Genomic DNA, 26,331 nt, shown 5'->3' with positions numbered 1-26,331 from the left:
TAAGGTGCACTATGCTCCCGCACCAATACATTACCATTCTTTTACCACAATCATACAAGCACCTATTCCTAAAATATCTCTGTACCATTCATGGCCATATAAACCTGCTCACAATCAATTTAATTGTACCATCCATGGCCATATAAACCTGCTCACAATCAATTTCTTTTAAGGCAAGATTCCTGCACCTTGATGCAGATTCCTCCAAACCGCGATCCTTTGAATCAAGAACCTCATTAAAAACCTATATTGTTCCATTACAATCGAACCCAATTCTTTTATGGAAGTTAAATCTAATCCGTGCAAGATTTTGAGCACAACAGACAGCCATTTTTTGTCAAAATACTTATAATTGAACTTAAGAGCTCATATAAGGGAGTTGTTGGACTTCCTCTTAGTATAATACTTAACTTTTCATGTTTACAAATAATAAGCAAAAGTTTACAATCGTCGGATACACTGCACTAGGAGAATAATGAACCAAAGAAACGACTTCCCTTCAAACCATTTATGTTACAGCAAAGTTTACAAAGATAAAAACTAGAATACTTTCATATCATGGTACATTCAAATGGCCTAGGTTCAATCGTTTGAGAATAGAAAGAAACAACTCCCGCCCAAAAATTATTAAACAGAAACCTTTACAACAAAGAGAGGAAAATGAGAGTGTGACGGAGAAATTTAATCCATCAGCAAAAATCCAAGATGGCGAATAAAAAATGGAAGACTAATCGAAGTAAACAAGGACGCAGAATATGTTGGATCTGCTAAGCAATCCCGCCATTGAGTGTATTGCATCCCAGTTGCATTAGTCTTCCCTCACATGCAATGATTCTGCTTTCAGCTTTCTTCCATCACCCGCACTAACCGAATAATTGCTTTATAATGGACTTCTTGAGGTAAATCTAAAAGAAAAGGGTGAAACAGGAAGGGGTCAAGCAGATGGTGCATACTATTAATATATTATGCACAGTCTGGGTTAAAGGCTAAGGCCTCCTGGTAAATCATGTCCTTTATCTGCTCTTCTCCAAGATGTGCCGTCTCAAACTCAAAGGAGAACGGTTTTGTGCAAACTGGTTCATCAGCTATATCGTGTAATCTTGCCAAATAGGGATGGGCTAATGCTTCTTCAACTGCATTAAGAACATACCAGATATGTAGATCACGACATGAGGAAGGTTTAAATAAATAGTTTATTAAATTCCCCAGAAAATATTACCAACAAATTTTATATAACCATTCCAGTGGAAAAATTATTGCTAATACTATAGCTTTATAAGTCAACTTTATAAAATTTGGTCACTGCAATCTCTAGAGACTCTCTGTGGTTGAATTACTTGCACAAAAGTCTAAAAACTAGAAGATCCAACTAGAGTTACTCTGGAGGTAGGGCCGGCCCTTAGATGAAGCATCCAAGGCAATCACTTAGGGCATTATAAAAGTTATATATATATATATGTATATATATATTATGTAATAGTTAATATAAATTTATGAACTATACACATACGATCGCATTTGAATGTGCATTTAATTATAAATGAATTTTTTTAGTCTTATTGTTGTATATAACTAGTATGAATGTTGTGATTTGAATATGCATAATGTTTTTCTCAGCAACTTTAAACAGAAAGGGCACCATTTCAAATAATTCGTGTAGGACATTTAAAGCCGGTCCTGTGTGGAGAGGTATACCAACCAACTTCGAAGAGATTACAGAAACAGATTCTTCTGAAACACAACATATGTTCATAATTTAAATCTGAGTTTTCAATTTATGACCAAGCTGCTCAAGTTTTATGTAGGCGGGAAATAAATGTCATATACTGTTGCAGTAGAAGACAGAAATATCGAAAATTAAGGATGCATTGGTACATGTCTGAAAAGAAAATGTTTGCATCTGAAGTTAAATTCTCAACCCCCTAGATAACTAAACTTACATCAGTAGGTTACAGTTTGTTAAAGTCAGTGACATTGACACAATGTCAACTCCTATATTACATCAACAACACAAACTCTCTGGTTGAACCAAATTGTAGTTGAGCGGTTCATCCGTTTATTAGTATAGACTTTCCATACATGTATTTCCTGTATAAATATGTTCATCTCATAGTGTAATAAGATAAGCTGAATACTCTACAGCAATAACTAGATTTCTCTTACATTGTTATTCATGCTTCACCTATGCTTCAAAGTGTTTATACAGTAAATTTTACTCTTCTATGTGAACATATACACATACAAGCACTAGCATAAGGTCACATTTCCTACACAATTCATGGACATTATATACTACATTCCTCTCGTTTATAGAAATTAGTACTAGTCTTTAGGGGTCTTGGATATGTATTTCCTAAATCACCCATGTACCAAGATACTGCTGCTAAACCTTGTTTCCTGTTATGATATATTGACATCATGCGTATTACATACATTTTTAAGGCTCACATTTTTATCTTGATATCATCATGCTTAATGATGACCCTAGTTATCATGCTTACCAGATTAGTTTAAACATGTTATATCTTACTTCTGACGAAGACTTTTACTAGAACGGCATTCTTCTGCCACTACTTCCCTCCCCTCTATGGCACGAAGTTAAAAGCAAGAACACCCAGACAAGGTATTTAGACTGCACAAAACACAACTAGGTCGAACAAGATGAGATATTACCTGTAATTCTTTTAGAGGGATCAAATGTAAGCATTTTATCAATAAGGTCAATGGCCAAAGGATGGACTTGTGGATACAGCTGCCTTAGAGGCTGACGAGGGTGTCGAGGAAGCTGCAGAATAAATCTTTTTGCATCCTCATTTCGTACAAATCCAAGATCCGCTTCGGTCGGTGAGCCAAGAAGCTGAAAGGGGAAAAATAAGATGTAAACGTTCAAAGTAAGGTAAAGAGCCCGTTTTAAAAGCAGGAATGAGATTTGAATAGCTAGCAAATAACTTAATCCGCTCTATGGAAAGAAAAAGAAGGTTGCGAGGCAAACTACTTTTCTAACTGAGTTATTTTTCCACCAAAATAAAAAGATACACTCAGCGAAGTCAGCCTACCTCGGTCAGCAACCGCATCTGGTGCACATGATCTTTACCCGCAAACAAAGGTTTCTTGTTCATTAGCTCCATGTATATGCAACCCACTGACCAAACATCTATTGCAACGGTATAATCGGAAGAGTTCAATAGCAGCTCAGGTGCTCTATACCATCGGGTGACAACATATTCTGTCATGAACTCATCGTCCGTACTATGACGAGCAAGACCAAAATCACAGATTTTCAGATCACAATTTGCATTTAACAACAAATTGCTGGGCTTTAAGTCTCGATGGATTATGTTCGCAGAATGAATATATTTTAGTCCTCGAAGCAGTTGATACAAGAAATACTGCAAAACAGGCACATACACAACTGAATGTCAGGTTTAGCTTTTCCTTACTGACAAAATAGAAAGAAACTTTATCTAATATGTATTACCTGACAGTGTTCCTCTGATAGACCTTGATTAGATCGAATGATTTGGTGAAGATCAGTGTCCATTAGTTCCGTAGCAATATAAACATCAGTGAATTCTCTCCTTAAGGGTGGAGGAATTACATCAGTAATTGCTATGACCTGCATTATCAATATATAATTCCAAAATTAGTATTCCCTTGAACATCATAAGAATTTCATTCTAATATATGGCTAGTTTTTTTTTTGACATCACTAATAGATGTCTAGTTTAATAGTTATTATTGTGTTGAAACTCACAAGTACAGCTATTAACAGATAGCTAGCTGAACAGATTGTTGAAATGAAGTGATGCAAACTGGTCTCTTCCAACTTCAGTTAAATCCAACCATCAGAAGTGAAAACTAGACTTTCGAATATGTTTTAGTTCCCTTTTTAACAAAGAATATTTACTCTCTGTTTTAAAAGTCTTATGCCAATTTATTCCACATAGGTGACTGAAAGACTTACATAAGCATATTTACTCATAACCAAAGAAATTCAAGATATTTAGAACTGTATATTTCCATTTTTAGTGTATAATTGAATAAAAAGTCCACATGTACATGTCCTATGTATCTGATTCAGCTCAAACACAGTAGCAAAAAAAGTCAACTATCAAAATATACTTCACTTATGGTTATCAATTAAGTACAAAATAAAGTAAATTAAAACAAACATAAATTGACTAACATTTTCATGATCCAAATGACGAAGAAGCTTAATCTCCCTCAAAGTTCGCTTGGCATCCATGTAATTATCGAAAGCATTAGCAATCTTCTTGACCGCGACCATCTCATTGGTCTCCGTATTCATAATTGAACTATTTCGTAATCAACAATAAACAAACCAGTTAACCTCATCAAACATACACAGTATATCCCGCTAGCAAAACAAGATCCAGACAGGATTCTATTTACGCATCTAAACACCACAATCAGATCCACTGATCAATACAATATCAATACACAAATAAAAAACGTACCAGACGATTCCGTAAGCACCCCGGCCAATAGGCATGATCGGAGGGCGATACTTATTCGTAACTTCGAATAAGTTTCCAAATATATTGTACTGAATGAACTGTCCTCCGTGTGTTTGAATCGCCGGAAAATCGGTGTATTGACCATCGCCCGGGTTAGCCATTTCTCACTATCTCTCTGTAAACCTTAACCTTCACTCTAATATAAAACACACGCGAATATATGCTGACTTGTTTTTTAAGTAATTCTTTTTTTATAGCTAAATACAAAATATATGCTTAATTTATCGAAACAAAATAAATGGAAGTAGAGTGTTGTTGGTTAAGTTGATTGAAATCTCGGTTGTGTGTGTTTATAGATTATGTCTGAAAAGATACAAGTGCAGAAAGTGACGAGAGAGTGGACTTTGAGAGTAACAGGAAATAAAGGAGAGCTCGCGCCACTACACGCTTGATGAATCGGACGGTCGAGATAAGAGCCGCCTGTAATCCACGTTGCGTTGGCATTTGATGGGAGGCAATAATGCTTTAAAAAGTCAATATATAAAGGGCTTTTCTTGTAAATATCAAGTTTTAGAAGGTCTTTTCAAAACAATATTATTATTTTTCTAAAATATTAGTAAAAATATTTTTTTCTATTTTTAGTCATATTTGTTAACTAAAATATAATGTAAACTGCTAGATATATTTGTAATGTCATGTCTAATCTGATTTGTTTAGTTTCAAAACTTACTATCAGAATTTAACTGGAAATCAGAACTTACTGAAGACAGGAAGTTATCAAAACTTAAGCCATCAGGACTTACATCAGAACTTAAGTGTGGATACACTTCAGGGATGAAAAGCGGCTGATTTACAGGAAAGAATCTGGATTAAACAAAAAAAGATATGTTTGGAGAGTTATACAGCTAAAGAACTACAGTAGATATCTCTGATTGATGTATTTTAGGAAACAGAACATATCATATCAATTAGGAGATATCTTGTAACTGTGTAGTATATAAACACAGATTAGGGTTTACACTATAACTGTTATCATTCACGAGAATATTATTCATTGTAACCCTGCAGCTCCTAGTGATATCATACATCACTGAAAGAGTAGATTAACCTACTGTAACAGAGTTTGTTATATTGAATAAACTTGTTTTCTGTTACATACTTCTGTTCATAATCGAATTAATTGTAGATACTATATTAAACCCCCTTCTATAGTATTATTGAGGCCTAACAAGTGGTATCAGATCCAATCTGTTAAGCTTACAAACAGTTAAGATCCAAACAAACAATCAATCATGTCTGAACAAGCAAAAATACCAGACCCTCAAGAACCTGCAAAGGTTCAACCCATTCAAAACACTAGTAGATATGAAACCATCAGGGTTCCTATGCTCAGGGTGTCTGAGTACCCTGTATGGAGTGTGAAGATAGCCATGTTTCTGGAAGCTATAGATCCAGAATATTTAGACAGAATTTATGATGGTGCACACAAGCCCACAAAGCTTTCTATTACAGTTGGGAATGAGCCACGAAGATGATTCCCAAAGAAAAGAGAGAATACACCACTTAAGACATCTCTTCACTAGGCAAGGATGCAAAAGTAAGACATTTGCTTCATAGTGCACTTGACAATGTCATGTCAAATAGGGTGATTGGATGCAAGACTGCAAAAGAAATATGGGATGCATTGGAAGTGAGATGTCAAGGAACCAATGACATCAAAAAGAATAGGAAGACAATACTCACACAGGAGTATGAGCACTTTGACTCAAAATCTGATGAGTCACAAACTGAGACATATAACAGATTCACAAAGTTGTTGAATGATCTGTCACTGGTGGATAAGGAATATGATACAGAAGATTCAAATATGAAATTCCTATTAGCTCTTCCTGAAAAGTGGGATTTGAAAGTTACTACAATAAGAGACAACTATGAACTTGCTGATATGTCTCATGATGAAATCTATGGGATCCTCAAGACTCATGAACTTGAGATGGAGCAAAGAAAGAAGAGGCATGAAGGCAAGTCTAAGACAGTTGCTTTAAAGGCTGAAGAAAAGCCAATTGTCTCTAGAAAGGCAAAAGGAAAAACTCTCATCATCCAGTCTGATTCTCAGTTATCAGATTCTGATGATGATGATTCAGAACTTAAAAATTTATCTGAAGTGGATATTGATGCAGAGATGATGCAACTGTGTGCTCTTATGGTGAAGGTTATCACAAAGATAGCCTACAAGAAATTAAGAAAGGGTAAGAAGTTTTCCAAGAAAGGTGGAAGTTCTAACAAGAAAGGGTTCAGAAAGTCTATAGGCAAAGGAGGAAAGTCTGACAGAGGAGACAACTCAAATGTCAAATGCTACAATTATGGTGAAAGAGGCCACATCTCTCCTGATTGCAAGAAAGGAAAAGGTTATAAAGGCCAGGCACTTATCACAAAGAAGAAAAACTGGGCAGACACTTCAGAATCTAAAGAAGAGGTGAACTATGCCTTAATGGCAAATGCTGATAGCAGTTCCGATGCTTCTAAACTAGAGGTACCTCTATCAACTCTTGCTTTTGATACAGAAGATATTACTGAGTTGAGATTATTTCTGAAAAACATTTATATTAGCTATAGAGATCAGACTTTAGAGAATGAAAGATTAAAATCTGAAAATCTAAAGTACAAAAATAGAAATAGCTATCTTGAAGAAGAGTTAGTCCACCAGAACACTATTCAGACAGAGAGATATAATGTTGTGTATGTTAAGAATGAAGTGCTTAAACAGAATGATTATCTAAAAACTGAATTAGAAAAAGAAAGAGAAATCATCAGGATTTGGACTAACTCAGGAAAAACAACTCAGAATATTCAAAGTATTGGAAACTTGAAAGAGGGGTTAGGTTATAAAGATGGTAAAAATGAGAAAGGGACTTTGCCAATTAAGCCAAAGGTAAATCATATTAAATTTGTTATAAAAACTGTTGTGTCTGATTCTGAAGAGATGAAAGACTCTAAAACAGAAATCAAAGAAAAGTCAAGTTCTGACAAATTAAGACAAGATAAACCAACTATGGTAAACATTGGTTTAATGACAAAGAAGCAGCTTAAGTATAAGCTGAAAGAGATTTAAAATATAAGCAAGGTAAAGGAAGCTAGGAAAAATAGGAATGGAAAGGAAGGTGTGAATAAAAGTAATAACTATATGCCTGTTCCTAATGCTCCAAGAAAGAAATGCTATAATTGTGGAAACTCTAACCATCTTGCTTCTTTTTGCAGGAAAAATAAAGATATAAACTCTTTACCTCCTAGATCAGGAGTTAAGAGTCAGCTTGTTAGGTTTAAACCATAAAATCCTTGTTTTCATTGTGGTAGTTCATGGCATTCCATTTATACTTGTAAGGAATATCATAGTTTGTACTATGATTATTATGAAATAAAACCTTCATTAAAGAAAGTTAGCATTATTCATTCTAGTGTAAATTCTGATGTAAAGTCTGATATAAAGTCTGATAAAAAGCATGTTAGCATAAACTCTGAAACTAAATCCGCTGCAAATGCTAACAAACTTAACAAGGCCAAAGGATCCAAGCAAGTCTGGGTCCTTAAAACTAATCAATTGTGGTATTTGTGATTGCAGGGCAACAGGAAAAACATCCTGGTTCTGGACAGTGGATGTTCAGGACATATGACTGGAAATAAAGCCCTGCTATCAGACTTTGTGGAGAAAGCTGGCCCAGGAGTTTCTTATGGAGATGGCAACAAGGGAAAGACTCTGGGATATGGCAATATCAGTCTTGAGAATGTCATAATTGAAACAGTAGCTCTTGTCTCAGGACTTAAACACAATCTACTAAGTGTGAGTCAAATATGTGACAGAGGTTATCATGTGGATTTCTTTGAAGAACACTGTGAAGTTGTAAGTAATTCTACAGGCAAAGTGGTTCTGAAAGGTTACCGACATGGTAACATATATGAAGCCAGACTTTCAATAAATTCTGATGGTTCTGCAATCTGTCTGTTAAGCAGGGCATCAATTGAAGAAAGTTGGAATTGGCACAAGAGACTCTCTCATTTAAATTTCAACAACATAAATGAGCTAGTAAAGAAAGATCTTGTGAGAGGACTGCCAAAATCAATATTTGCTCCTGATGGTCTTTGTGACTCATGTCAAAAGGCAAAACAAAGAAAATCTTCATTTAAGAGCAAAACTGGATCCTCAATTCTTGAGCCTTATCACTTACTGTATGTTGATCTTTTTGGTCCAGTCAATGTCATGTCTATTACAAAGAAGAAATATGATATGGTTATAGTGGATGAGTTCACAAGATACACTTGGGTGTATTTCTTACACAAGAAGAATGAAACTGTATCTACTTTAATTGATCATGTCAGACAGCTGGATAAGTTAGTCAAAGATTTTGTTAAAATAATAAGAAGTGATAATGACACTGAGTTCAAGAATTTAATCATGGAAGAGTTCTGCAAAGAGCAAGGAATAAAACAGGAATTTTCTGCACCTGGAACTCCACAACATAATGGAGTTGTAGAAAGAAAGAACATGACTCTTATTGAAGCTACACGAACTATGCTTGATGAAGCAAAGCTACCAACCTATTTTTGGGCTAAGGCTGTGCAGACTGCTTGTTTTACATAGAATGCAACACTCATAAACAAGCATGAAAAAAATACCATATGAGATGGTGAAGAAAAAGAAGCCAAATCTGAAATATTTTCATGTATTTGGATGCAAATGTTTTGTTCTTAAGACTCATCCTGAACAGCTGTCAAAATTTGATCTAAAAGCTGATGAAGGAATTTTTGTTGGATATCCACTTTCCACAAAATCCTTTAGAGTCTACAACTTAAGAACAAGGGTTTGTTAGTCCCTTAACAATATAGCAAGAATTACAGAAGGGGGGTTGAATGGAATTCTTGAACCTTTTTCTCGAAATTAAAATGTTCAACTCGAATATAGATATAAGTGTTTTGATTAGCACAATGCGGAATAGAAACTTAACTGAATCAAAACATAAGTAATTAAAAACCAAGAGTCTTTAAAAACTTTCTGGTGGATTTAAACAATTCCACCAGAGATATATATATATATTATATATCGAGAGGACTCTGTGTGCAAGAATGCTCACAGCTGCTTATAAAATTGAACTACTGAGAATACAGGGAAATGCTAAAAATTCTGCTTACAAAGATTTCTATGTTTTTGTTTCTCAACTGTTATCTTTCTATTTGCTACGTTCCCGTTGGATATATGATCATCCGTCGACTTTCTGAACATCCGTTGATGGCTTCATTGATCATCCGTCGACTGCTATATTAAACATCCGTTGATAGTCATTTGATCATCCGTTGATGGCTTTGTTAATCATCCGTCGGTAGCTATTTTGGCACTTGACTTTACTTCACTTATGCAGAATTACAAGATATTATTTATATACAATTAATCAACCTATTCTGCATATCTAGTTAAAGTCAACATGACTTATAGGCTACTACAGATTCTATACAGAGATGTATACAGAATTGTGCTACAGACTTATTATTACATAAGTTACTCACTCGATGGATTACAGACTTATTATTACATAAGTTACTCACTCGATGGATAATAAGTTAACATCCGTCGGGACTATAATGAGTTATCCGTCGAGACTATAATTCTTATCCGTCGAGTGCTACATAATTTTACTAAGTAAAATCTACTTAGATGTTTTGTTTATGAAATCATCAAGTACACAACATATGCACAACAATCTCCCCCAATTTATGTCTACTGGAATTGTAGCCATAAATTAAGAGATACTTGATGATAACAAAACATCCTAAACATATATCTTTAAAGATAAGTAGATAGAACTGAAAGTGCTTCAAATAATCAAAATGTACAAGGTTTGGCTCACAGTCAATTCAAGATGCTCCTCTAGCCTGAGCAGATTTTTCTAGTTCCTTGAAGGTCTGGATCTTCTTCCAAGCTTTCTGTTATTTTCCTCAATCTGATTTTGGAGCTGCCTGTGGAATTCTAGTTCATCAGATTCTGAGAGATCTAGCTTTTCTTGCATTTCCAAGAGAGTCTCATTGCTAGAGATACTCAATTGGTCTTCTAATCTGAAGAATCTTCTCACACCCTTGTCATCCATGAACTCCATCAGCCAGTAAGGCCTTAGATGCACTCTTCTCCCTGTGTATGGGATGATTAGAGTCTTTGGGAGTGCATCTTTAGCTCTAACACTCCTTAGTTCTTCAATCTTCTTCTTTGATTCAACAGCTTCAGATGGTTGTGAGGGAATTTGTTGAGATGAATTCACAGCCTGTAGCTTGGCTAAATAGCAATCTGTTCTTTCTTTTGTTTAGACTTCTTTGCATCTAGAGCAGCTTGCCTCTTTTTCTGCTTTAATCTGGCTTTTTCTTCTTTCTTTACTTGAGCAAATTGTGGATGTCCAGCTACCACACAAATTTACTTTCCATTTCTGAATATCTTAGCAATTCTCCTTTTTGAAGCTGAATCAGCTGGATCTTTATAGAAGACAATTGATCTTGATAGAAGCTTCTTTTCATCAGGCTTGGGTGTCTCATACACAGTGTCCAAAGGGTTCTTCAAAGATGATTTTGGATAATTTGCCCTTGGTTTAAGAATTGTTTCAGCCTTTGGAGACTTGATGCAGGAAGATTGTCCTCTTTCCAAATAATTCATGCTCATCTCATTCACACTGATTGGCTTGACTTGAGAGTGATGGATGGATGACTTAACTGGCTCCTTGACAAGTTCAAACTTTTTCTGTGTCTCCTCATCAATCTTATTCCAGTTGATCAAACTCAACTTTCCTTTTTCAGCAACTTTCAAATTTGCTGCTTCTACTTTAATTAGATCTATATGTTAGGTCACACTTTCACTGTAGAGGGGGTGAATACGGTGTTTATTACAATCAAATCAAACTTCAAGAACTTATGTAACAGAAAACAAACTTTATTTAAACAATAAATTCTGTTACAATCTGGAACTGTTATCTCTCAGTGATGAACAAAATATCACGAGAGCTGCTAGAGTTATATTAAATAATATTCTCGATAATGATAACACTTCTAGTGTAAACTCTATTTCTGTGTTTATATACTACACAGTTACAAGATATTCGCTAATTGATATGGAATATAATTCTGCTTCCTAAAATATATCAATCAGATATCTTCTATTCCAAGTATTCCATTCTTCACGGAATTCCTTCTTCATGCATATCTCTTCTTATGTTTATCTTGATCTTCTTAACTTTAATCAGCTACTGTCCTTATCTGATCGTCCTTCAGCACTTAAGTTCTGATATCTATCTCCTGATAACATAAGTACTGATATCCCTTAAGTTCTGACTTCCAGTACCTTAAGTTCTGACTTCCAGTATAAGTACTGATCAGTTAAGTACTGATTTGTTCTGTTCAAATAAGATCTGAAATCTAAACATAAAACATATTAGCCATGACATTATCAAATATATCTAACAATCTCCCCCAACTTGTAAATTAACAAAATATACAAGTTTAACAGATATTTGATGATGTCAAAAATATTAAGTACAAATGCATGAGAAATAGACAAGATAACTACAACTTACAGTCCTTAAAGTTTTTACCAATTCAACTTCTGATAACAACTTCAACCTGTATAAATATCAGAATTTAAGCAGTTGTAGATCTTCGACTTGGCTTCATCATTTTCCGATCTCTCTGATGTCAGAAGTTGTTCTGAGATAATTCTTCAACAAACATTTCTCAGCATATCTGAGTTCATCAATCATTCTCCGTTTGACATCTTTAAGCTCTGCAGTATCTTCACCAGTTTGAAATATTGCAGCTCTGAGATCATTAATCTTTGCTTTTCTCAACTCCCGATCTAGTCTTATGACATAAGCTTTGTTAGACTCTAGATTGAATTCAAGCCCCTTAATACCAAGATATGTTCTGATCTGTGCAGTATTAGGCTTCATATCAACAATATCACCATTGTGATTTCTGTACTTTGGAACATATCTGCTGTCAGACTTAACAGAATAAAGTCTTTTCTGTCTCTGAATCTGTTCCTTTAAGTAGTTTGCAGCAGTCTCTGTTATTCTGTCATCCACTTGAAGTAAGAATAATACATGTTCCAATTCTTCAAAATACTTCAATGGAATGGCATTTTGTCTTATATGATAAACCCTACCATCTGTCATGAAATACAACATGATGTATTCTTTCAAGTAGGTATGGTAAACCATCTGTACAGATTCTAGTTGATTCAATCTCTCAGGAGTTGCTCCAATACCTGGTTCACTCAAGGAAGTTGGATCATCAGTAGTGTTGTGTACTCTTCTTTCATCAGCACTTCCCAATCCAGTTTTATCTCTAGCTTCCTTTCCAGTAACTACTCTTGCTTCAAAACCACTTAAAGTAGTCTTCAAAGATTGAGTCTGTTTTGCTTTAGTGAATCCTGGTAGGAGTGTTTTAGATTTATCTTCTGATATCAAGTTAACTTGAGCACTGTCAGAGGTTACTTGCTTCTTCTGAATATCAGAACTTACAATTTCTTGACTCTGAACAACTTGAGCCATGTCAGAGGTTGTTTTAAGAATTTTTCTTGAAGTCAGAGCAAGATTATGTTTTCCATCAGTAATTTCTTCTTCCTCAGGAGGTACATAAGGCTTGATAGGTTCACCAACCTTTTCTTTACCCTTGGATCTTGGATCTATCTGTGGTTGTGATCTAGCCAAAGTTTCTTCAGTATGTATCCTCTCTTTGATCACAATGCCTTTAGGTTTTGGAAGTAACTTTTTACCAGAAGTTTCAGATTTAGATGTGACTTTCTCTGATTTAAGTCTGGCTTCTTCTTCCTTTAACCTTTCCAAGTCCATCCCTGGATTTTCTTGAAGAAATAACTGTCTTGACATTTCCTCATCAAGATCTAGAAGTTCATCAGAACTTATCCTTTTACCAGCAGCAGAACTTATTCTTTTCCCAGTATCAGAACTTGTTCTGTGACTAGCTTGTCTTGATGTAAATCTTCTACCTTGACTATGACCACTACCCATTCCAGAGTTTCCTTGGTCATCTTTTCCATCATCCTTTCCTTGCAGTGACTTGTTGGTTTTGCATTTGGACTTAATTACCTTCTCCCCCTTTTTGGCATCAGCAGGTAATAAAAGAGAGATAAGTAGTTCCACTGAGGTCTGGATTTCAGTAAGTTGCGATTGCTGAGAAGCTTGATTTGTCAGAATTTGATCAATCTGAGCTTGTTGCTTCTCTTGAGTTTTCTCAATATAAGCAACCCTGTCAATGGTAGGTTGGAAGAACTTTTTCTTATCAAGTTTCCAAACTTGTTCCTGTTTAATAAAGTTCTCCTGAATCTTGTGTAGCTCTGCATGAGTGTTGGAATGAAGACCTTGTAGATGTTTAGTACTCAATGCAGTGACTCTAAGCTGGGTTTTAAAATCATCAGAATTTAACATTTCATCAGCTTTAGTCAAGTGCTCAGCAAGATGTAAAGCATTTGGAACACATGAAACTGAGTTCCATTCCTTAGTCCACTCCTGTCCTGCAGGAGTTTCACTCCAAGGTACTGGTGCATCCCTGATAACAAACTCCTTTAGCAGTTCAGACTTAGGAAGAGTCAGTGGAGGAGTATGTCCTGAAGGTCCTGCTGCATCAGCATCTACAGTTGTAGCAGCTTCACCAGTATCTCCAACATTTGCAGCATCAGAACTTAAAGAATCAGTATCTTCTGATAAGACAACTGTATGAGTAGCAATGGAGGCTTCAACATCCTCTAATTGCTGATCTGATACTAAGTTCTGATCAACAGCCATATCCTGATGCTCACCTAAAATCTGATCATCATCTTGATGCAGAGAAGGTGTTAGTGATAACTCAGGAGTTTGAACAGCATCAGTAACAGGTGTTGTGAAAGAATTATTTGCTGTTGGAGCTTCTAAGAAAAGTATTTCAGGCACAACCAAGTTCTGAATATCAATTTCAGCACTTGTGCCTGGATCAACAAGAGATAAAGAAGGTAAATTAGCCTTGTCAGATACAGGTTCCTGAAATGGAGTTGATGGAGAAGAAGTGACTGGAGCAAATTCCTTGTCTTGTGAGATCAGAGATTCCTGATCCCCTTCCTTAGCTGCTTCCTCCTCATCATCTGAAACTGGCCTCTGTGCCCTCTGTTTCTTGTACTTTGTTGTTGATTTGGATTCCTTGGGAGTTGCAGGAACCGTCATACGTCTAAGCCTCTTGAGAAGCCTAGAACCCCCAATTGCAGAATCCTTCTGAGAAGTTGCCTTCTCAGCTTCATCTATCATAGGTTCTGAAGATGGAATCTGATCCTCAGAATCTGATTCATCTCTCAAAGTAATCCTCCTCTTCTTCTGAGATGTTTGAGGAACAGTCTTTGTTCTCTTTGGCTTAGAGGATGTAGGCTTCACAGTAGGTGCTGAAGAAGAATGTTGAGCAGTCCGATGTGAAGTGGAGAGATAGGATTTGAGATAAGTTCTGAAGGTAGGTTGAGTAGAATTAGAGGTAGGGACTGAGGTTGATGGATTTTGGTTATGGTGAGTTGGTTGAACATTTGAGTAAACAGATTTGTAAGTAGCTGGATCAGCATTTACCAGAATCTGTTTCACAGACTGAGGAATCTGTAATTGTCTCACCATTGATTTCTTTGTGTCAGCATTTATCAGGTCGTTAAAGTACCTTTTTGCAACCTTAAAAGGTGGGGTTTGAGTGCTGACTAACTGGTATTCAGCAGTACAATACGTATAAATAAGTTGACAGAATCTAGCAAAATAAACAACATCTCGATCCTCTGTCATCCTATCCCCAATAAAACCAATTATTCCAGTTGCAAAATCAAAATGAGTTTGATGGATAATAGCATACCCGATGTGCTGACTCAGAATTGGGATAGCATCAAAATTAGAACATTTGTTCCCAAAAGCCTTGGTGATGCAATCGAAGAAGAAACTCCATTCTCTTCTGATATGAGCCCGTTTCAACTGTCCAAGTTTCGTCGGACTCTGTTCATATCCCAAATCAGTCATTAACCCCCGAAGTTCTGATTCCTCTGGTATAGAGAAGGTACAATCTTCTGGAAGATGTAATGCTCTTCGTACTGTACCAGGAGTGACTACATAGGAAGAATCACCCACTTGGAAGATAATACTTGGAGTTCCTCGTTTACCACCATCATCAAAAATTCCAGTCCTCCAGAACCGCAGAACTTGTTGACTTGAAAATAATTCAGGCTGAGTTAAGGCGTACCCAACCTCACTATGTGCAAGAAGATCTTGCACAAAATGCAATTCAGATGGAGCGTCAGCATGATCAAGAATTGCAGCATAGTTGTTTGGAACAAACTTTGCTCCATCAATGATTAAATCCTTTGGTGCCATGTGAAAAATATTGAAATTCAAGTATGCCTGTTAGGTGTTTGAGATAATATCGTTGGACACCTGTCAGACATGCAGTAATAACGGATAGTTACTGGGCTCGAGAAAACAATAATCAATACTTACCTATTTGCCGAGTTTCAAGGAAAAACTGTTCCATTTATCAATGGAAACAATTCAAATTTTAACCCGTTATCACTGATTGGTTATTTTGCACTGCAACATTAATATTCTGAAAATGAATCATGTTAAAAATGACCGAGATAATTTCGATGAATAAGTGCTGACTAAGAAGCAGGACTTAAATCAGAACTTAAGACAAAATTTAAATGGTCATCAGAATATCAAGCAGGATTTAACAACACAAGATAAAATAACTCAGAGACAAAATCTTGAAGTAAAAACAATTTTCATTAATATATCAAGTCAATACATAAATGAAATAGAAATTACAGCAATGCAAGATTTTCCCTAAGCTTCTAATCCTAACGTCAACAGCTTTAGTCCTAGCTAAGAAGCCTGACAAAGCTGAGGATGAAGAAGAACAGGAAGAAGACGAGATTAAGTCATCTTCCTCTTCCTATCTTCGACAAACAAGATAGCGAGTCGAATGATTCGCTCTTGCTGACGGATAGCTTCCTGCCTTTCCTCCTCCAGGCGCTCCAGATGGCGATGATAATCCATCTCGAAGAATAGAAGGTGAGCCAGCACCTCCTGTGGGACAGAGTCCCAGATCTCCTCAGGAATGGCTGTTATATGCCACTCCTGCTGCCACTCGGCACAACTGAGCTCCATTGTGAAGGTTTGAGTGTTCAAAAACATGTTGTATCGAACCATTGTGTTTTTGACAGAAGAAGGAGGATAAGTGTGTGAGAAGAATGTGATGGAAAGACTGATGTGAAGTGGTTGCATATATAGGCAAGAGAATGCCAAGAGACACAAAGATATTGAATGCAGACAGGTAGAATTAATTCTACCTCGTCTCCCTAGACCTTGAAAAAGAATAACAGTCATTGGAAAAGGAATGGGCACATGTAACAAGAGTGAACTGTTCAAGGACGAGTGCCATTATGTTTTAACCAAAGACTATTAATCTTCCACTTCAACATTTCGAAATTAATCTGAGACTGTTACCAAATTTTACTCATAAATAAGTCAAGTAAAGGGTTAGACTGAAAAATCAGAACTTAGACCTATACCAGAACTTAACAGTCATCAGAACATAATGTCTTACCTCGAACAAGGAATATCTATCTTAGTAAATACTCATACAAGTTCTTAGTTATGAACGTCAGAACTTAATCATCAGAACGTGTAACTAGAACTTGTCCTCAGAATTTGTGCAGAAGTGACACAATGACTGTTTATCTAAAATAACATAGATCACCACAGAAATTTCATCATTCATATGGAGTGATGTGTGTGTGCATTAAGCTAAATAACCGACAAAGAGTAAAGTCTGATCTACTTCAGTACATCTTAGAAATAAGTCATAATTAAAATTTTGCTAAAGAACTGTCATTATCCTGAAACCTACTGATAAACGAGTTCATGCATGAGTCCACCTCAACTGTTTTTGTGCTAATTTTATGCATCTTTTGAAATTCTATTTTACAGAGGCTTCTCAGTGTAAGTGAGTCACGACTGTTTATTAGAATTTATGCTATTATCAGAGTATTTCTCCAGTAATCATAGAGTGTGAAAAGTCACCAAGAAAATATTTTGCTTTTCTAATGCATATTTACTTAATACCAGCAATGCACTTGGGTCGTCCCTTTCACATTTTTACTCTAGATCTCAAAGGAGTACCTGATATTATTCTTTGATTATTGTTCTTCTTCTTTTGATAAGTGAGGTTTATCAGCACTTAGTACATTCAGCAGTTTTACTAGAATCAGAACTTAAACAGATGAGTAGCATTATTCTAATTTGTGACTTAGTAATAAGATATACAAAGTAAACTTAACTAAGCTCAGTTATCAGAATTTGCTTGTGTCATAAGATTTCCACAGAAATAACTACTTCTTTCATGGGATCATTTGTTTATTGAAGACTAGTAGGTCAGTATCTAGCACAGTTATCCTCATAGGATAGAAGAGTTACTGAAACAGACATATCACTTATCAGAGTTTAGACACATATATCAGACAACAGTCAGTACTTGAAGACATTTATCAATTAATGCACAGAATATACAAAGAGATTAATTCTGTAAATACTGATCATAAAGTCTGATAACATAGAACAAGTTTAAGCAGATTTAGAGAAAGAACCTGAAATCATTCCAAGTTCATTTACCAATTTTGAAAAGGTAGCTTCACACAGTGGTTTTGTGAAGATATCTGCTACTTGTTGATCTGTGGGAACAAAATGCAATTCCACTGTACCTTCATCCACATGTTCCCTGATGAAATGGTACCTGATGCTGATGTGCTTTGTCATAGAGTGTTGAACTGGATTACCTGTCATAGCAATAGCACTTTGATTATCACAGTAAATAGGGATTTTGAAATATGTTAACCCATAATCCAGTAACTGATTCTTCATCCAGAGAATCTGTGCACAGCAGCTTCCTGCAGCAATATACTCTGCTTCTGCAGTTGATGTGGAAATTGACTTTTGTTTCTTGCTATACCAAGAAACCAATCTGCCTCCAAGAAATTGGCAGCTTCCACTTGTGCTTTTCCTGTCAATTTTGCAACCTGCAAAATCTGCATCTGAGTAACCTATTAATTTAAAATCTGATTCTCTAGGATACCATAATCCTAGATCAGCTGTTCCTTTAAGATACTTAAAGATTCTTTTTACAGCTGTTAAGTGAGGTTCTCTTGGATCTGCTTGAAATCTTGCACAAAGACAGGTAGCAAACATGATATCTGGTCTACTAGCAGTTAGATAGAGAAGTGAGCCAATCATACCTCTGTAATCAGTAATATCTACTGAATTACCAGTATCCTTATCCAGTTTTGTTGCAGTGGCCATGGGAGTGGATGCACTTGAACAGTCTTGCATTCCAAATTTTTTCAGCAAATTTCTGGTGTACTTAGATTGACAAATAAAAGTTCCTTCTTCACTCTGCTTGACTTGAAGGCCCAGAAAATAACTAAGTTCTCCCATCATACTCATCTGATATCTTGACTGCATTAGATTGGCAAACTTTTTGCAAAGTTTGTCATTTGGAGACCCAAAAATGATATCATCAACATAAATCTGGATCAAAAGTAAGTCCTTGCCATGGTTGAGATAGAACAATGTTTTGTCAATAGTTCCTCTGTTGAATCCACTTTCCAGAAGAAACTGAGTTAAAGTCTCATACCATGCTCTAGGAGCTTGCTTAAGTCCATAAAGTGCTTTATCAAGCCTGTAGACATAATCTGGATGTTTGGAATCTACAAAGCCTGGAGGTTGTTCAACATATACTTCCTCTTCCAATTCTCCATTGAGAAAAGCACTTTTCACATCCATTTGAAAGACAGTAAACTTTTTGTGAGCAGCATAAGCCATGAATATCCTTATGGCTTCTAACCTAGCAACTGGAGCAAATGTTTCATCATAGTCAATTCCCTCCTGTTGAGAATATCCTTTTGCAACCAGCCTTGCCTTGTTCCTTACAATTATGCCATCACTGTCAGTTTTGTTTCTGAATACCCACTTTGTACCAACAACCGATCTATTCTTGGGTCTTGGCACTAAGGTCCAGACTTTGTTTCTTTCAAATTCATTCAACTCTTCCTGCATTGCTTGCACCCAATCAGCATCTTGAAGAGCTTCTTCTACTTTCTTTGGCTCAGTCTGAGAGAAAAAAGAATTGTAAAGACATTCATTCGAAGTACCTGTTCTAGTTCTGACACCTGCCTCAGGATTTCCAATTATTAAATCAGGTGTATGTGATTTTGTCCACTTCCTTGCAGATGGAAGATTTTCTCTAGAACTGGATGCTCCCCCATAATTCATGCTGTCTTCGATTTCATTTTCTGATGCTCCCCCTGAAACTATGCTCTCTGAGTTGGATCCTTCAGTATTTAGATTTTCAGCACTGTCAGTACTTGGCTTATCAGAACTTGACGAATCAGAATTTGACGAGCCAGATGTATGTTCTGATGCTTCTTGAGATGTGATAAAATCTTGAGTATGCTCCCCCTGCAATGGTGCATCTTCCTTTGACGTAGTCACCACAGTTTCAATAACATCAGAGTTTAATCCATCAGAATTTACAGTATCAGGACTTTGACTGTCAGGACTTGAGGTATCAGAATATGAATCTTCATTTTCAAATCTCAGCTTATTATGATCAATGCAATCTTCAAGTCCAGTGATCTTCTTGTCATCAAAAGAGACATTGATAGATTCCATGACCACTTTTGTTCTCAAATTATAGACTCTGAAGGCTTTTGTAGAAAGTGGATATCCTACAAAGATTCCCTCATCAGCTTTTAGATCAAACTTGGATAGCTGTTCAGGATGAGTCTTGAGAACAAAACACTTACATCCAAATACATGAAAGTATTTGAGATTTGGCTTCTTGTTCTTCACCATCTCATATGGTGTTTTTCCATGCTTGTTAATGAGTGTTGCATTTTGAGTAAAACAAGCAGTCTGCACAGCTTCAGCCCAGAAATAGGTTGGAAGCTTTGCTTCTTCAAGCATTGTTCGTGCAGCTTCAATTAGAGTTCTATTCTTCCTTTCAACAACTCCATTTTGCTGTGGAGTTCCAGGAGCAGAAAATTCCTGCTTTATTCCATGATTTTTGAAGAACTCTTCCATTATCAAATTCTTGAATTCAGTGCCATTATCACTCCTCAAAATTTTCACAGAATCTTTGATCAATTTATCCAGATGTTTGACATGATCAATCAGGATAGATGCAGTTTCACTTTTTGTGTGCAAGTAATACACCCATGTGTATCTGGTGAACTCATCTACTATGACCAACGCATATTTCTTCTTTGCAATAGACATGACATTCACTGGACCAAATAGATCAACATGAAGTAGATAGTAAGGCTCAAGAATTGATGATTCAGTCTTGCTCTTGAACGAAGATTTTCTTTGTTTAGCCTTCTGACATGAGTCACAAAGACCATCAGGAACAAACACTGATTTTGGCAGTCCTCTCACAAGATCTTTCTTGATCAGTTCATTTATCTTGTTGAAGTTTAAATGAGAGAGTTTCTTGTGCCAATTCCAGCTTTCTTCAGTTGAGGCTCTACTCACTAAACAGATTGCAGAACCATCAGAACTTGTTGAAAGCTTAGCTTCATAAATGTTACCACGCCTGAATCCCTTCAGAACAATTTTTCCTTTAGATTTACTAACTATTTCACAATGTTCTGCAAAGAAATCAACATGATAACCTCTGTCACAGATTTGACTTATACTCAGTAAGTTGTGTTTAAGTCCTGAGACCAGAGCTACATTTTTAATAATGACATTCCCAAGATTGATATTGCCATATCCCAAGGTTTTTCCAATGTTGCCATCTCCATAAGAAACACTTGGGCCAGCTTTGTCCACAAAGTCTGATAGCAGGGCCTTATTTCCAGTCATATGTCCTGAACATCCACTGTCCAGAACTAGAATATTTTTCCTGTTGCCCTGCAATCAAAAAGACCACTAATTATTAGTTTTAAGGACCCAGACCTGCTTGGATCCTTTGGCCTTTTTAGGTTTGTTAACATTTGCAGCGGATTTAACATCAGATTTTATGTTAACAGTTTTCTTATCAGACCTTATACTAGGAGGAACAACAGAAACTTTCTTTAAAGAAGGTTTTATTTGATAATAATCATAGTACAAACTATGATATTCCTTACAAGTATAAATGGAATGCCATAAACTACCACAATGAAAACAAGGATTTTGTGGTTTGTATCTAACAGACTGACTCTTAACTCCTGACTTTGTAGATAAGGAGTTAATATTCTTATTCTTCCTGCAAAAAGAAGCCAGATGGTTAGAACTTCCACAGTTATGACACGCTTTTCTAGGAGCATCAGGAACAGATTTATAGTTATTGCTTTTATTCACACCTTCCTTTCCATTCCTGTTTTTCCTAGGTGATTTTACCTTGTTTGCATCCTTAACATCTTTCAGCTTATGCTTAAGCTGCTTCTTCGTCATTAAGCCTATGTTAACTTCAGCTGTCTTTTCCTGTTTTAGTTTGTCAGAAGCTAATTCCTTTTTAACTTCTGATTTCTCATTTTCAGATTTTTCAGTTACAAACTTAACAGGTTTTAACTTCGGCTTTTGCTTATCAACAGGCTTAATTTCTACAGTTCCTTTTTCATTTACTCCATAGCCTAAACCCTCTTTCCAGTTTCCACTGCTTAGCAAATTTTGAGTTGTTTTGCCAGAGTTAGTCCAAGTTCTGATAATCTCTCTCTCCTTTTCTAACTCAGTTTTTAGAGATTCATTCATTTTTAGCACTTCATCCCTAATATAAAAAGCATTATCTCTATCCTGCTGAGTTTGATGAAACATGACTAACTCTTTTTCTAAGAAATCATTTCTTTTCTTAAAAGCAAGATTTTCAGAAGTTAATCTTTCACATGTTAAAGTTTGATCTCTATAACTAACAAACATGGTTTTAAGATATCTTCTCAACTCATCAATATCATCAGTATGAAAAGCATAAGTAGTCTGAGGTACCTTTGTTTCAGCAGCTTCAGAACTGCTTTCAGAACTTGATTTATCAGCATTTGCCATCAATGCATAGTTCTCCTCACTTTCAGAGTCTGAGGTGTCTGTCCAGCTTTTCTGCTTTGTGACAAGAGCTTTGCCTTTGTCATTCTTGGTCTTCTTGCAATCAGGAGATATGTGGCCTTTCTCACCACAATTATAACATTTAACATTAGCGTAATCTCCTCTGTCGGACTTTCCTCCTTTTCCTTCAGATCTTCTGAAATTCTTCTTATCAGAACTTATGCCTTTCCTGGAAAACATCTTTCCCTTCCTGAACTTCCTGTATGCAATCTTTGTGATTCCTTTCACCATAAGAGCACACAGCTTCAACATCTCCTCATCAGCATCAGTTTCAGGCAAGCTTTCAGAATCTGAGTCATCATCACTCTCAGAACTTGATGACTCAGTATCAGATTTTATGATAAGAGCTTTACCCTTATCTTTCTTTGAGGAAGGTGGTTTGGGGGATTCCTCTTCAACCTTGAGAGCAACTGTCCTTGACTTTCCTCCTTTTCTCTTGCTTCTTTGTTCCATCTCAAGTTCATGGGTCTTGAGCATTCCATAGATTTCATCAAGAGTTGTTTCATCAAGATTGTAGTTGTCTCTTATTGTTGTTGCCTTCAAATCCTAACATTCAGGAAGAGCTAACAGGAATTTGAGGTTTGTATCTTCAAGATCATACTCCTTATTTACTAATGACAAGTCATTCAAGAGTTTGACAAATCTATCATATACATCAGTCAATGACTCATTAGTCCTAGAGTCAAAGTGTTCATACTCTTGAGTGAGTATTGTCTTCCTGTTCTTCTTAACTGTTTCAGTTCCTTGACACCTTGTCTCCAGTGCATCCCATATCTCCTTAGCAGTCTTGCAGTTGATTACCCTGTTTGACATTACATTATCAATGGCACTATGCAATAAGTGACGTACCTTGGCATCCTTAGCAATAGATGCTATATCTTCAGCAGTGTAATCAGTCTTTTCCTTTGGTACGGTCATTGCTGCTTCACCTGCAACTACAACAGCGAGCTTGGTAGGTTTGTGAGGCCCTTCCCTGATTCTATCAAGGTATTTTGGATCTGTTGCTTCCAGAAACATGGTCATCCTTACCTTCCATATGGGATATTCAGATGGTCTCAATATGGGAACTCTGATAGTCTCATATCGACTCTGAGTTGATATCTTTGATGATTCCTCAGTTTTGGTAGGCTTAGTTGGAGTTTCTGTGTCAGACATGATTGTGTTTGGATCTTTAACTGTATGTGTGTTAACAGATAGCTCTGATACCACTTGTTAGGTCACACTTTCACTGTAGAGGGGGTGAATACGGTGTTTATTACAATCAAATCAAACTTCAAGAACTTATGTAACAGAAAACAAACTTTATTTAAACAATAAATTTTGTTACAATCTGGAACTGTTATCTCTCAGTGATGAACAAAATATCACGAGAGCTGCTAGAGTTATATTAAATAATATTCTCGATAATGATAACACTTCTAGTGTAAACTCTATTTCTGTGTTTATATACTACACAGTTACAAGATATTCGCTAATTGATATGGAATATAATTCTGCTTCCTAAAATATATCAATCAGATATCTTCTATTCCAAGTATTCCATTCTTCACGGAATTCCTTCTTCATGCATATCTCTTCTTATGTTTATCTTGATCTTCTTAACTTTAATCAGCTACTGTCCTTATCTGATCGTCCTTCAGCACTTAAGTTCTGATATCTATCTCCTGATAACATAAGTACTGATATCCCTTAAGTTCTGACTTCCAGTACCTTAAGTTCTGACTTCCAGTATAAGTACTGATCAGTTAAGTACTGATTTGTTCTGTTCAAATAAGATCTGAAATCTAAACATAAAACATATTAGCCATGACATTATCAAATATATCTAACACTATACTATCTGCAATTGTTGGCTTGGAGACAGTAATTGAAGGTACAATTACTTTTCTAATTTGTACTTGAAGTTTCTCCCCCTCAGTTGGTCCTTTCTCCCCCTTACTTGATTCTCTCTCCCCCTTTTTGTTATCATCAAGTTGAGGAGTTAGGCCTTGTGCTTTAGCCAGTTGCATGAGAAGATTTGTCTGAGTCTGTTGATTTTGAAGAAGGATAGCCACTGAATTCTCAATAACTTGAACTCTGTCTTCCAGCTTGGCCAACTTCTTTTCAGAATCTGATTCTCTCCTCAATCTTAGTAATAGAGCTTGCATGGTACCATATGGCATTACTGAATCCAGCTTCTCAGAATTGTAGGTCTTCAAGTCAGCTATATCTCTTTTTAGTTCATCCACACTCAGATTCTGTCTTAATTGCTGGATCTTCATAAGATGTAGAGAGTCTAGGTGAGCTTGAAGAATAGCCTTGGTACCAGCATCTGAAGTTTCCTGAAGGGCCTTTTGTATAGCCATCTAAATTTGAAATAGAACTTTGGCCTTCATCTCCCCCTAAGTTCGTGCTTCCATCCAAAGAAACAGAGTCATCATCATTAGAATTTATTCCAAATTCTTCAGATGGCTCACCAGCTTGAGAAGGCATCCTACTGACAGTAGCTTTATCTCTTTGAAGAGATTCTGAGGTGTGTACTAAGTTCAAAGTCTGTTCTGCCTCCACATTGCCCTGAGCAACCAACAATTGATAGGCTGACATGGGATGAGTAAAAGTGTCAGCATCCAAGGAAATGTTATCAATTACAGCTTTGTAATGTTGCTGAAATTGTCTTTCCTTTTCAGGGTCTCACCCTGCCTTTCTCTCATAATCTCTCTTTTGTTGCATCAGGGTCTCACCCTGGCTCCCCACCCTCACACCCTCACCTTCACCTACTAAGGTGGGACTCCTCTCACTCACTTTTGCCAATCCTGAATAAGTGGATTGCTGATTTTCACTCTTTTCCTCTCCTTTTGCCTGGGAGCAACCCAGCCTCTCACTCAATACACTCTCCTCTCTCAGTCCTAAGAGTGACTGTACAACCACTAAATCTTCTGCACTTGAAATAACTGAAGTTTGAAGTTGTGCAGAGATACTCGACAGATAAGTGACATCCGTCGAGTGAGTGGTAATGTTATCCGACGGATAACTGCTGTTAGGCTTATCCGTCGGGATACAATCACTACTCGACGGATGAGCAATATCCATCGAGAGAGTAGAAATGAATGAGGTGGGAAGAGAAACTATTGTTGACTCTGTGTTTATTGAAGTTATTTGAGGCATAGATATCACAATAGTATCTGAAAGAATTGGCAGGTGAGCCAACAAATCATCTAAAAGATGATGCTCACTTGCACTAGATTTTGGCTTCCCCAACAGAGTTAAAGAAGGGGAATCAGGAATTGAAGTGTTTATCATATCCACTTCCAGAGAGTTTGTTGGTGAGTATGGTGTTTCAGATGCTTCTATTATTAGAGATTTTGGCTGTGACTCCACATTTATTGGAGCCACATCAAACTGAATTTGAGAAAGTGCAGGGACTGTATCTTTAGCACCAGTTTGCACTGTGTGTGTGCCCTGTGCATCCCCAGAGGTTTTGGATTTCTTCTTTCTTATGTAAGTTTGGGGTGAGCTTGTGTCCCTAACCCTTTTGGCCTGTGCTCTTGAATGTGAGCTTTGTTCAATAACTACATCGTTTTGGGAGGATGCAACTAGAAATGAGCTTTTGTCCTTTTTAAGCACTACAGTTTGTTGGGAAACTGCAGTGTGGCTAGGCTGAGATTCACTCATCTCTCCAACCTTATCATTGGGGTTTCTTTGATGTT

At 36.5% G+C, this 26,331-nt stretch overlaps 1 protein-coding gene across 1 annotated transcript; it reads right to left on the bottom strand.

Moving 5' to 3' along the window:
- Positions 1–476: 476 nt before the first annotated feature.
- On the bottom strand, positions 477–4,876 carry LOC141689492 (mitogen-activated protein kinase 3-like). The gene is made up of 6 exons (XM_074493794.1): positions 4,479–4,876; positions 4,187–4,316; positions 3,479–3,616; positions 3,057–3,389; positions 2,674–2,857; positions 477–1,133 (listed from the first exon to the last, which is right to left on the bottom strand). Exons 1-6 carry the CDS (start codon positions 4,637–4,639, stop codon positions 964–966), a joined length of 1,116 nt encoding a protein of 371 aa, XP_074349895.1. The 5' UTR covers positions 4,640–4,876; the 3' UTR covers positions 477–963.
- Between the last annotated feature and the right edge of the window lie 21,455 nt (positions 4,877–26,331).

The sequence above is a fragment of the Apium graveolens genome, chromosome 10 (assembly GCF_009905375.1).
Source record: "Apium graveolens cultivar Ventura chromosome 10, ASM990537v1, whole genome shotgun sequence".
NCBI lineage: Eukaryota > Viridiplantae > Streptophyta > Magnoliopsida > Apiales > Apiaceae > Apium > Apium graveolens.
Note: the sequence above shows the minus strand (reverse complement) of the source record. Positions and strands in the feature narration are given on the sequence as shown.

Bases quoted from the DNA above. Each gene is read 5' to 3' on its own strand.
- LOC141689492 (XM_074493794.1), bottom strand. From the start codon at position 4,639: ATGGCTAACCCGGGCGATGGTCAATACACCGATTTTCCGGCGATTCAA. The intron at 2,858-3,056 runs GTAGGCTGACTT...TTCCCCTTTCAG, and splicing joins AGATGCGGTTGCTGACCGAG to CTTCTTGGCTCACCGACCGA. The intron at 1,134-2,673 runs GTAATATCTCAT...TTCTTAATGCAG, and splicing joins TCCCTCTAAAAGAATTACAG to TTGAAGAAGCATTAGCCCAT.